Source organism: Amphiura filiformis, chromosome 3 (assembly GCF_039555335.1).
Source record: "Amphiura filiformis chromosome 3, Afil_fr2py, whole genome shotgun sequence".
NCBI lineage: Eukaryota > Metazoa > Echinodermata > Ophiuroidea > Amphilepidida > Amphiuridae > Amphiura > Amphiura filiformis.
Genome location: NC_092630.1, coordinates 65643935 through 65658149, shown reverse-complemented (window position 1 = coordinate 65658149; position 14215 = coordinate 65643935). Strand labels below are relative to the sequence as shown.

The following is a 14215-nucleotide window of genomic DNA, read 5'->3' as shown; positions in this document are numbered from 1 at the left end:
TCTTAAAATGCATCAAGTTTGATAAATAAGTTATTGAAGTAATTTTTGGTAATACCCACAGAATTAGAAAAGAAGAAACGGGACTCCCTATACCGCCACATACAATCGCACTGTCAGCTATGGGTTGAAAATTGGGGGCATTCGGGGTTCTTTGCCGACGGTGCGCAGAGACGGAACGAAAACGATTCTGCGTCTCATCTGAAGCGTCTTGGTACTCGCTTGCAGGTCCTATCATCCATGTTGTGTGTGCATGACAACGAGTGCCTCGAGCGCTTTCCGAGGGAAACCGAATACCCCAATTTTTGCTCATGCCTGTATCAAGATTGTGATCGAGTCTTGGTTCTCCTTCTTTAATTCTGTGGTAATACCTCAGATACACATCAGAGTGACCTTTTGATATCAAAGACAGGAAATAAGGAAGAACAAAAAGGGCAAGTTCAAGTGGTATCTGGAAAAAATCTTAATACTCATATTAAATACAACTTCATATTAAATCTAATTCCAGTACAATAAAGTCACATAATCAATTCAAGCCCTTGAATGCTGAACTTGGGAATGAAAGAGATGTTGTCCTTCCCTAAAAACTATAATTCATGTAGTAACTAGTATAAATCAAAGTGAGGCCAATCTAAACAGAAACCATATAAACCAGATAGAAACTCATGCTGAAATACCAATTGTTACTGTTATTATACTTCCTGGTTTATATAGAAAATTATACTCCTTGTTCAGTGTTGGAATTAAGGTGAATGGTTTTTGTTCAACTCTTCTGAACATTTATTTCAACAAATATTTATGAAAATTGTTACAATATTGATTTGATATAGTTAGTATGATGTTGTTTACGTAGTCAAAAGTTGCTATCAATTTTGACTTGGTTTCTGATTTTGACAGTGGATTATCATAAATCAATTTGAATTTGTGTTTGTTTACACTTTATAGTTGCAGTCCTCTTTGTTAAACTAGATTGTGATTATTTTCCATAAAATAAGTAATGCGTCATATCATACCCCTGAGCCTTTTGGGTACTTATTGGAACCAGTGTAACTTCTATTATGCCTACATTTATTGTTAAAGTCAATTTTCACAAAACAGAATTAGGCTACTTCATGAATATCAGCAATTTGAGAATATTTTTGCCAAGCTCATCATCTTCATCTTGTCCAGATGGTTAATAAAATGTATAGTTTACCCTATCGGCGATGGTTTTGACACTATGATGGGAAAACAAAAGGGTATGTGGGTGTGCGTGCAAGGAGTAAAAACAAATCAAGCGGCCATAGTAGGCGCTGAAGTTGATCAAGATCTTCTTTTTCAGTCTGCTGTTCAAAGAATTGCAGTAATCAGGGTGTGAGGAAACAAGAGCTCGCACAATACTGTGACAAGTGTCTACATCATTAAACTAATGTTATGTAGTTATTAATTCACAAAGTAATTTCACATTTGTGCTAAGTATTATTGAAATGAATGTCTTTGTTGTTTCTTCAGTGTCTAGATCTAGGATATATACGGTTACTAAAGAGAAATCTAATGGCAAAACAATCAGCTGAACAGCAAATGCACAAGATGAAAAGTGAGGAACTACAAAGATTGGAGCTAGCTATACGCAACATGCATGGTAGCAGTGATAAAGAGCTCTTCCTAGATGCCAATAAGAATGCCTTCACATTACCAGAGCTGTTTGATTTCCATCCTCATCCTGGAGACCAGGTAGGCACAACAAAATTGGGCTTTTAATTCTTCTTCATCGACTTAAATTGTTACCCTTATATCTTCCTTGTATATGACTTGGTATGTACGTTGCAAATATTGGTTTTTACTCACAGTACTTTTTACTCCATTCAAAAGATTTTGATTTATATGCATATATTTTTTTATTTGTATCGTATTGTGAATAAATATATGGTGATCACAGAGTACTGCGCACCACCATATAGTTCAATAAAATCTGTCAATCTTCTCCAATTGATTAAACTTTCAAAAAGAAAACAAAATTGTCATATTTTGACCATTTTCAATACACATATGACATCCCTATTTTGTAGCAGTAAAGGGTGTGGATATAGAAATTACCATGTGTTATACTGTTAATAGTATTATACATGTTTGGCCCATAGCAGACATTTAACCTAATATAGCTTGTATTGCAACTTACAAACTTTATGTATAATCAAAATCCAGGTGTATGACGAATCAATTCATTTGATTTCACACACTCTCTGTATTCAATAGGCAACAGGTATTATTATGTGTTATTTGATTCATGTCCATATCTATGCAGCACATATGTAGTCATAACTTGCTTGAGGTCATACTCTACCAGCCAAGCGTAACAGCAATTGGCCTGGCTGCTATCAGACTTCCCCTGTAAGTTGCTAAAGTAGGTTGTGTCCTGGGCATTGAAAAGAAGTGCTTGACATTTATATTAATTGACAGTATCAAAAGTATATTACCTTCCTCAAAATATTAGTTGTATGTTTGAGATGAGAAATGGCATTAATCATTTTTAATTGGTAATTTGTTGTCACGCAGCAACTTATTATTGATGCAACATTTTATTTTTAGTTCTAACAAATACCATTATACAAAGCTTGATGTCAGGTATACGTATATATCACTCCACAGAATCTGCACCTGTCAATATTCGGGCTACATTGATTTTCACAAATTTTGAACAAATCAAAAAGATAACAAAACCAGGACTGACAGGAAACATACAGTAATATATAGGTCAGTGCAAGAAAACCACAAATTAGCAAAGTTGTACATGTAAAACAAGTGAAATTGTTTGATGTTAATGAAGCACAAACAAATTATGAACACAAAATTTAGCACAAACAAATTATGAACACAAAATTTCGCACTGTTACCATACCACGCACACAAAAGGAAGAGTCGTCTTTGCCCTTGCCACACACTGGCAACTGTTTTCTACAGAGTCACTGACCTGTGTTAACATTTCTTTGATAAAAACACAAATTAAAAATTGTATGAAATGCCCAGAGATATTAAGGCTAGCCACTCTACCACTTTATTTATCAGGCTACTAATGGGAAAATTTGCCTCAGTCTTGTGTAGAGAGTACAAATTTGAAAGTGATTTCACTTCTAAAGGCAAATGTTCACGATAACAACTAATAGGGAAGAAGTATGTGTGAATGTGAACTAAAAGCCCCTTGTTTTGTCTTAGTACTGAAAACATTGTGAACCAGTTGAAACCAGCCATTTTGTTTGGGGAAATAAAGTTAACTATAAGTATTATACATAATTATGTTGGTTTTGTAAAACCATAATGAAGAAAGTAACATGCAAAACTCTGCCTCTGCAAAAAATGCCCAACTTGTTGAAATTAACAACATTGAAAATTGTTTGGAAAGTGAAGCAGTTGATGGATCTTAAGTATAGGAATGTATCATAGCTATCCTGGGCCATTGTTTACTTTCAGTTGAGCTTCATCCTGGTACAATGTACATTTAATCACACCCTGAATCTAGGTTTGAGTGGCATTGTGCTCTAGAAACAACAATTTGCAACTGCAAAATATTATTTTTGGCATGATAACTTTACAGAATTCAGAAATGAAATAGAATTTAATAGGAAATAACATGGGTGACATGCACATCTAGTTCTAGATAATGTTTTGTTGTAAAACAAAAGTGACAGATTTTCCTCATATTAAAGTGTCTGCATGTAACTATACACATGTGAGACTGTCAATAGTTTCAGACCATTTGATTTATTTCATAGTAAATCAAAATTATATTATGGAACTCATTTGATTTATATTTTTTTACTATACTATGATCAGCTCATAATAGGCAAGAATTATTCGGTTTTTGTTACTCACTGGCGTAGCTAGGGTTGTGGTCCCCGGGCCAAGGATACTTAATGGTGCCTCCCTTCTTGAAACAATAACGCTCTGAATGTGCAAAAATTTGCACAAATACCACTTAATAATTTTGGTTATAATGAAGTTCAGTGAATAATGAAGTTCTTTGAAATAAGTATTTGTGCTGAAATGCGCGATACTGAATTGGTCAATTCGGTGCTAATTAGATTGGAGGAACTTTCGTAAGTGTTTAAGAATAATAATTCTGTTCTTCACATTGTGGTATATCTCTGGGGAAACTGTATTCAGGTAGTTTTACATGTTACAATACTCACATATTGATTTGATTCATAGTCAAAGTGTACAAGTTACAGATTTAAAAATGCACTTCATCTATTTATGCTCGATATCACACATGAAGGGTAATACAGGGTGAGTCAAAAAAAGTGCAATAGAGAAAAGAATCCATTTTTATTTAAGAACCAAGTTGAAACTTTTAGGTTTTAAAACATTTTATAAGTGATATATCCATTAATTATCTTGTGTGAAAAAATCAAGGAGTTAGCATTTACCGTTTTGTTTTTATGGCACATTTTATAGCGATACCCAATTTTAATATTTGTCCAAGAGACATCTAAAATTTGAATGTCAACCCACTCTGTGTAAGGTAGATTTGGAACAACTGCCATTTTCTTAACCTCATTGGCATTGAAATAAAATGGAGCACCCAAATTGTTAGTGCCCTTGGTCTTGTTTAAGGAGAAGAAACATTATTTATTTTTCCTTTACTTTAAAGATGTTTATTCTCTATCAAAATATACAAATTTGTAGGCGGATTTTTTCAAATGTCGAAATGAAATGCGCGCAAATTGAAGTGGAGTGAGTTATAAAATATCCAGTAAATTGGACATATTGGGGTTTTAAAAAAACTGTTGGATTCGAGTGAAGTCTGAAAGACTTAAAGGAATGTTAGAAAGTTTGTTTGACAAAAAGCTAGGAAAAAAACTAGGAATATTGTAATTGGATTACTCCTTGATGAATCAATTTTTCTTCTTTTTCTCTCATTCTCTTCTCCATATTTCAATCTCTTCCACCTGAATGTGTGTGCATTTATTTTATTTGTTTGTGTGAATTGCAATTCTGACATCATCATCATGCCGCTCCACCTCGCCATGCAACTGTGGTATGATATGTTCCTTTTCAACTCCAACAATTACTTTGGGCTGACTGGTTTGTTGTGTAATGCCTTCATGTAATGTACACATCAAATAATGCCTACCTTATGAACACAAAATTTCGCACTGTTACCATACCACGCACACAAAAGGAAGAGTCGTCTTTGCCTGCCTACTGCCGTCTGCCTGCCTACCTACCTACCTGCCTGTTATTTTATGTCTGGTTCCATGCACTGCCACATCTGTGTGGTCTGGGTGTTATCTGCACTGCTGCCGTTCATCAATTACAGAAAAAAGAAATTAAAATAACGCAAAAATCAAGTTAAAAAGTTAAAGTCAGTTTTAGAGCTGGTGCCTTTATCGTGCATTGTGTGCTCTCATTTATAATACATGGTACCTCGTGGACAAATAATGAAATTGGGTATCGCAGCAAAAGGACTCATAAAAATTAAACGGTAGTTGTGATTCACTTCATTTTTTCATAGAAGGTGGCTATTGAGTGTTGCATTTATAGAAAATTTCAATAATGGGAAAGTTCAACGTGGTTCTTACATAAATATTGATTCTTTGCTCTATTGCACTCTTTTTGACTCACCCTGTAATAGACCCAAAATCAACAATAAAAATCAAACTGAACATTTCATATTTTACCCAAGTCCAAATCTTTGTATATGCAAATCTGGCAAAATAAAGTCTGTGTTTGTTCTTAGACTTGAGAAATGCAGTTTAATAAATTGCATTTGTCTAATTTATACAACCCTTGCAATTTTGTTAGGGATGCACACATAAAAACAAGTTCTCATGTGTACAATAAAACATTGCGGTCAGCATGTTTTAACATGCTGACCGCAATGTTTTATTGTACACTTAAAAGTACGTCATTTCACTTTGTTTTAGAAATTAAATAAATGAAGAGTGCATGCAAATGCAGATATATCAATTTCTCAATTTGAGATATGAGCAAATATTTATAACTGGTCAAATAAAAGAAAATGATAAGAAATATGTGCTATTTAAATATTCTAACCAATTTAAATCAATATAAAGCCAGCATTATAGAGATAGGATAGGGCACAAGTTGGTGGTCTTATTTGAATTTCTAAATGTTTGAAAATACCATTTATTGTGGTCATTGTACTTGAACTCTTCAAATGCTTCTGGGCAGAGAAATTGTTGTGACCTGTTGTTTCCAAGTGTAGCATTTTTACTTATGACAGTGATCAATTAAATACAAGACAAGGTTACACAATTTTAATTATTTTCATGACATTTTGTGGTGTTTTTGATCAATTTCACATGCTATTTCAGGTTTCTTATCAGTTTCATTTTTTCCATGCAAGTTTATTCTCATGCCTGGTTAATGCATCATCAGATTTTTTTTTTGTGCATCATATAGTCATAACAACTATTGTACTAAAATATGATTCTCTGTAAAGTGTAAGGATAAAACACCTCAGTGCCCTAAATGGATATGTTAGTTGCAATAATTGTTACTCTTGTTGATCTCACATTTAATACATATTTCCTTTCACCAGACCCATGAGATGACAGCACCTTATTCATTCATGAGCGACATGGAGCAGACATACCACCGACTCAACACCAAAATTGATGACCTGCAGCTTAAAGTAGATGAGGTATGATTATTGAAAGCGACAAATGGGCTCAAATTGAAATGTCGCTTTGCATCATTACTCAACATGAATTACCATTTGTTATCTTGTGGCTAGTCCCACTGTAGTTAGACAATTTTCCATTCTTTTGCTTGTACTTCTATGAGGGCACATTAGTGGAACCATTCAACAATGAGAACATGTAGCGATGATTCTAAAGGAATTCTAGACTAATTCCAATCAGCCGTCTACACTTCGCATGTACTGTGTATGCTTCATAGTGACGACTGATTATCTTACAGCCAATATCATGACGGACTTCTGAAAACTATTCAATGCGATTTTGGTTTGCGCCGAAGGCGACTGACTAGCGGCGCCCGTGTACCACGTCGCTGTACCGCTACCGCTGTGACAAGATCGCGCTCTGAACTTCTAAAAACAACAAACTCGGTCAAAAGGTCAATTTGGACACAACTTGCGATGCTCTATGCCACAGGAATCCTGTTGCAAAATCCGTCACTTTTTTCCACGTAGTTTTCTCAGTCGTCAATCCAGACGGTTGACGACTGAGGGCAGCAGTCTAAAGGAATTCTTGTTTTCTGTGTTGATGGTTCCCCTACTGTACCTGTGGGTATTAGAAGAAAGGGCTAAACTTGTATCTAACAAGTTGGACTTTTCCAAGACTCTCGCCATCATGGCATTATTTTGCTAATGTAGAAGCTGAAATATTTTTGTGAGATGAAATCTTTATAATTCAACACAATATTGTTTATGCATTTCTCGGTGATAGCTGTTTGCTGAAATATTTGATGTAAATTTAAATACAGTGATCTTTTGTTGAGTCATATATGCATGAAAATGTTGGTTCTTAGCAAAAGTTAACTACAAACATATGTCAGTGCTTATTAGGCTGGCTATGAATCTTTTGGTTAACAAAATTCAAGAGGATAATGGTAATGCCATGAACAAGTGCAGAGAGTCCATCAACAGCAACCTGTGTTTGTTTCAATTTGAGTGCATTAGTTATATGGTGTTGTGCTTTTAGCTTGTAAGTAGATCTAGCATGAATGAAAGCATTTTGATTCCATTATCATTAATAGGTGAATGCAGATTTTATAAGACAAAAATGTCTGGTCTTAATCATGAATTTGTGTAGCAGCTCAGTTACTTTTCATTGCGAACAGAAAGGCAGTCATTATTTTCCAAATTGTCTACAAGATGGATAAGTTTTGATTACTATCCATTGCAATATGCTGCACAATTCATGGTGAATGAACTCAAAGTATATCACATATTTGTTGTGTAGTATTGCATGCCGTATTGCATGAAAAGAAACAGACTCAGAAACACACCCACCCCTATGTGTAGACACTGGCACCCAAGGGCATCAATCCACCTTACTATCACACTGCAGACACAACAGTTTGATTTTCTTGCCATAAGGTGGATGTGGTTAATTTGTCGCTATCTGTGAGCATACTGACCAGAAATTGTGGTCAATGGTTATAAATGCGGACATCTGCAGTGCCTGTGTGTCCACAGTTATGCAGAGAATTGTCATGTGTTTGTTCTTGTTTGCCAGTGTTTACAAATGAGCACTCTCCCTCATCCACGCACGTGTCAATTGCTTTTGGGTTTTGATAGAATGATAAACTTCATATGGAACACAAGAAATCAAGTTATGTAAATTCCACTTTGGATTTCCAATAGGGTTAAGCTAATATACTGTGGAAGTGAACAGCAAAATATAATATGTGCTGTATTTATTCAAAGAATTTCATACAAAGTCATATGAGAATATACTTTGTTTTGCATAAATTGAATCTCCTCAGTTGAGAATTATTTTAAAGCATCAGAAGTGAAAGACTATTCATTTCAGATTGAATTAATTTTTTTCACTGTCATTCACCATGTATAGTGTTTGCAAGTTTTAAACACATTTTACTGTGTATTATGAATTTTAAAAAGTAACCTGGCCTTTTACTGTTCATACTTGATATTTCATACTAATTACTTTTCACAGTTTATAATTGAATTAATCATCAAAATTTTCAACTGATGCCGTTTGTATGTTTTGGATTTTTCTTTTGAATAACACCTTTCTGTAGGCATGTTACCATTACTGGTTTTAAAAATAACAAGTCTTAACACAATAACATCTTCAAAAATGTGTGCAGGGTCCATTTAATGAACTGATCTTGTACACAAACTATGCTATTCTCCAACCATCTTATTTACAGGGGTGTATCCATTATACCCCATGTTCAAAAATAAAATGTCAATTTCATGCCAACAAAAGTCCACTTCTTTCAGCTAACATGCAAATGGGCTGCTGAGAAAACTCTCCAAAATCAGCACCTCCCAAAACTGTCTCCTGACGAAAATAGTCATGCCAGGCAAATGGTGAAAATGTGTAGATGGTTGCCACAATTATAGGTTAATAAATAATACTTGATAAATAAACTTGTTGGGAGTGAAATTGTACAGAGATGTTGATGTGTCTAATGCATGAGCCCTGAAGGCGGGAGTGTATTAGACGCATCAACATCTCAGTACAAGTGCATTATTTTGTACAATTTCTCAAGCAACAAGTGATATGCATTTATTAACCTATTTCATACCTTATCTCCAGTGATTTTTGTTATTTTTATAACAAAATTGTCACTAAAATTTTGGAAAATGCAAGCAAATATAAATGCATCCATCTGCAAGAAAAATGAATGCGTCCGAAACCACTGTGCGTAGTACGCGTTGGGCAATTATACAATATTTATGCATGGCTAGTAATTTACCTACATTTGCTCTGATTGGTTCTCACTATCTAGGAGCGTATGAATGGTGTATATTACATGGGATTCGTTTATGGCATGATCTCAAAAAGAGCTAGGAAGAAGCTAGGAATATTGTAATTGGATTACTTCTTGATGAATCAATTTTTCTTCTTTTTTCTCTCTCATTATTTCCTCCATATTTCAATCTCTTCCACCTGAATGTGTGTGCATTTATTTTATTTGTTTGTGTGAATTGCAATTCTGACATCATCATCATGCCGCTCCACCTCGCCATGCAACTGTGGTATGATATGTTCCTTTTCAACTCCACCAATTACTTGGGGCTGACTGGTGTGTTGTGTAATGCCTTCATGTAATGTACACATCAAATAATGCCTACCTTATGTACCTGCCTGCCTGCCTGCCTGTGTGCCTGCCTACTGCCGTCTGCCTGCCTACCTACCTACCTGCCTGTTATTTTATGTCTGGTTCCATGCACTACCACATCTGTGTGGTCTGGGTGTTATCTGCACTGCTGCCGTTCATCAATTACATGTCAGTAGCTTGATTTATCACTAATTACCAACTTATAATAGAAAAATTAAGATTATAGGGAGACTATAGCTTACACATATGCCAACATTTCCATTGAATACATCCAATTATGAGAACTACTAGTGGTTGGCAAAAAAGAATTTGAAAAAATTCAATTCCACCCACCCTTCTTTGTGTTATATTTTTGTGCATGTAAATCTTTGAGGGAGTAACAAGTGATTGGTGTGCACCATCCAATTGTGTCCACAAATGTCCAAATAGCAAAACCATATTTCCTCAATAATTTAGCCAATATCAAGCAACACATTTTGCAAAAGGTGGGTGTTGATAGCATTAGCTATGAAATAAAAAAGAAACCCTTTCAATGCAAGATTTAAACATTAAAATGATTTAATATCAGCATTGCTGTTTTTACAGGTATTTTGATATGCTAATTAATAATATGGAAATATATTCAAATTTATCGAATAACTATCCAAGAAATAATTATGTTAGTGTGAAAAGCAGTTTTTACCACTTCCACAATTATGGCATGAAAAACACACCCTAACATACATTCTAAGCTAATCATGATAAAGTCAAATAAAATAAAAGTGTGTCAGAAGACTGAATGCATAGCTTTAAAAATTTGAATTGTAGCACATTAGTATTTCTTCCCTGAGTTTTGATGGTTTTATTTCTTATTTGTTTTACATTAAAAAAGGGCCCCAAAATATAACTTAATATTAATGAGGAGTTGGCATGTAGCACATAGCATTTTCTAAAAAAGTGTACTGCATAGTGATTTTCCCATTTTCTTCTTAATCAAATTTTTGTTTTGTGCCTAATAATAATAGAGTTGAAAGGGAAATGAGATGGTGTGCTATTTTGATTGGAAAAAGTGTTAAACTTGATGTGTCCTTTCCATTTTGGACATACTTAATTTCATGCACTTCAAGAATATATTATACAATGTTTTCTATTTCAAAGTGTAAGGTATAGTCTCCCCTTAAGTATAGGTTTCGTCTCCATAAATTTGTTGTCAATATATTTGAAATAAATGTGTTGTATGTTTCAGTTTCAACTAACAGTTGCAGAGTAAGTTGTGTTTAAACTTTTGTTTGTGATCGATTAAAGATGTATTGAGGCATAGCAATAATCTCATAAATAGGTATACATTTTTATAGGTAAATTCCTCTAGTGGCAAACTTAAGTGCATGTTTACAGCCTACACTTTTGTAAATGAAGAGAACTTCCAAGTTCAGTACAGCATTGTAATGGAGTATTTCAACATTTTATCACATTTTTACAGAATCACAAGTCGATGCGAGAAGTGAATCGTGGGTGGGAGGACGACAAAAGCAACTCCCTGGAAGAGGAGGTTGTTACACACTTCCAGAGCCTGCGGGAAAGGTTGGTCAGTTCGCCTTCTGTAGCTAGTGGATTGAATAGGACGCCTTCAGCTCGTAGATCTGGCAAACACCTACAACAGGAAACAGAGTTCTACTATTTGTCTGTGAGTTCATACCATTATTATGTTGAAAGAGTACCCATCTAGGTTATTCAAGGTGGAAAGTTTCATTATTAGGCTTGATAGTGTCAAAACCAAGTGAAAACTTGACTTGTTTTTGCAGCCAGCCGCTGAGTGGCAGGAAGTAGTGTCATGTATGGTAGTGATATCAGACTTTGTTATAATCTCAAGTGCATCATAGATGTGACACAGATTGTAGACGCCTTCATCTCTGTTCATGATTGCTCATCCTCGTTAAATAAATAAATATCGGGCTAATCATTTATTGAATTAATCGGGCAGTCTAAGTTTAGGTATATATTGTTGTATAATTGATGATAGATGCATACATACATACATACATACATACAAACGACGCTTAATATAGCGCATTTCCAAAATTGAGCAATGCGCTTTACATGCAACAAAAATAAATAAAACAGAAACTAGTGCTTAAATAACTAAGGACAATGTCAATTTTACTCTTGGGATTGTTGTGCCACATGTTATTATCTTCAGTCACATTACAAAAGAATTGTTAAACAACATGGTTACCTTTTTATGAGTGATACTTTTAAAATGCTTGTATCTCAGAAATAATTCTCAAGGTTCATTATTCCAAAACATGCTTAGGAATTATAATTATGAAAGTTTGTGATATGGAAGTCAGTGGAAATTTTTTGAATGATAAACCTTGGGTTATGAACCTACATGTATTGTACTTCCCGAATTATATGAGTATTCATAATTGTGAGAAAATGAATTACCAGTGTGAAAGTTTCCCACTATCATTGAGGTTAAATAGTATCATTGAGTGCATTATAATGTTGTTGTTTGCAGAAATACAAAGAATACCTGGAGAAGAGCAATCAGCTAACACGAACAAAGTCAAAGAGAGACCTTCTGAAAACAGCACTTGGGTTTGGTAAGTAAAACATTTGCAGATCAGTTTCTTTTGGGTGTCTTGATATAAAGATATAAATGTTGATAACAGAGAGGAGAATTTTGAATAATAAAGGTAATTAAATTTACAGCAGTGTTTCTTTAGGTTATTCTACAGGTGTCAGGCTGACAGGTGTGTCAAGTTAAATCCTATAATTATTTTTTTACCTCCAAGGCTAATACTGTTTTTATTTACACCTTCAGTCTGCAGGTGTAGCCATTAAAGCATCATATCTATAACATACAATAAAATCGGTTTTTAACTTAAGTCAGTTTTATTACGATAAAAGATATGAGCTTTTCTACTTAGGTAACACAGTACAATTAATTTTGGTCACCTATAGTAAATCACACATATCATGAAAGCATTAAGATCAACATCACCTAATTTATTTTTGCAAGTCAAGAGAAATAAATATGAATTTAGAGATAGAGAATTAAATATAGATTTGGAGATGTTATAACCACATGTGTTCATGACATTACTCCTTTACACAAAAACAGCTCAAGATGGCTAAAACATAAATCTTTTCAATCTATTATTGTTAAATCCCATTTTTACACTGCTTTTCAAAAGGCTCAAGTTGTGTGATTTTGTTAAAGAAAATGTCACCAAGCTACTATTGCTTTCAATTCCAGACAAAATAACAGATGAAGGATCACAAGAACAACATGAATATAGTATAGAAACCGGCAAGTTTGTGTTGTTACTTAGCAACCATTTAATATGCCCTCACTCACCTGCTACGATTTTGCCTGTCCGTCCGTTGCCTCCTCAATGGTCATATTTCTTTGCATTTTGTCATGAAACACTACACTTCATTCCTTATTATTTCTGTTTGACTTTGAATTGATTTGCATTATGCAGCTTTTGCATTTTCCCATTCCAATACATACATGACTTACATAACCATGTTAGTGACTTTGGTGAATGAGGAAAGTCAAAACCTTACAGCATTGACCATGGTGAATCTTGTCTGTCATTTATTCCAGGATATACCTGTATCTACTCATTGTGTGTTAAACATGCCTGTATGAACATTAACAAATCTAATATAGGCATGTGTGTGTTTATAATAATCAATCAACCTTTTGGGGTCATCTTGGTGTACTTGACTCATGATATAAATTTTAACTGATATTAGATAAAGAACAATGTTCTTAACAGTAATAAGAACAAGAATTAGAGAAAGAAATAATTTAGTAATAATAATGATAATAAATGTCATTATTGGCACTCTTTTATAACATTATGTAATCTCTCTTCTGAACTAAGTTTATTATATAACATTTAATCTCTCTTCTATTTTCTGAATAAAAATCAGTCAGTTCTGAGCTACTTATCAAGGGAATATTAGTGCATTGGACTCTTCCAAGTGAAATCTATACACCCCCATAGAAGACATGTCGCCCATTCATTAAACCCCATTTGAAATTCATGCTCCCTGTGTGGAAGATTTAGGTCACATCTTCCATAGGGAGTGTATGGATTTCAACTAGAATACCTCATTTTTTCAGGCTGTAAAGACATATTTGGCTTCACGTGCCACCTAAGTAGATCCTTGTCATTGGATTAGAGGATTTCAATAAATGATCCATTGCGCTACTTTCGTTCGTCTCACACCATTCATTTTTGTTTCATTCAGTATGCATTTTTGTACCGTTCATTTGCCAATGCCGTTCTTTGATCAAACATGGCAGGTGTTGATTTGTGGTATATCAGGCCTCGATATGAGACTTTATTTTGTTCTTTGAGGATGATTTTGGGCCCATTTTAGGAAATATTGAAGTGATGCAGTGGATCATAAGAGAATCAAAGTCACATAGTGAGCGTTATGACAA

General features: G+C 34.3%; 1 protein-coding gene across 2 annotated transcripts in view; it reads left to right on the top strand.

Moving 5' to 3' along the window:
- Window positions 1-14215, top strand: part of LOC140148982 (SLIT-ROBO Rho GTPase-activating protein 3-like) — a 48653-nt gene that overhangs the window by 21407 nt on the left and 13031 nt on the right. For both annotated transcript variants that reach the window (XM_072171107.1, XM_072171108.1), the window contains exons 7-11: window positions 1489-1710; window positions 6539-6640; window positions 11234-11437; window positions 12272-12356; window positions 13013-13066. In XM_072171107.1, coding sequence (XP_072027208.1) covers window positions 1489-1710; window positions 6539-6640; window positions 11234-11437; window positions 12272-12356; window positions 13013-13066 — 667 coding nt within the window. The remainder of the gene's footprint in view (window positions 1-1488; window positions 1711-6538; window positions 6641-11233; window positions 11438-12271; window positions 12357-13012; window positions 13067-14215) is intronic.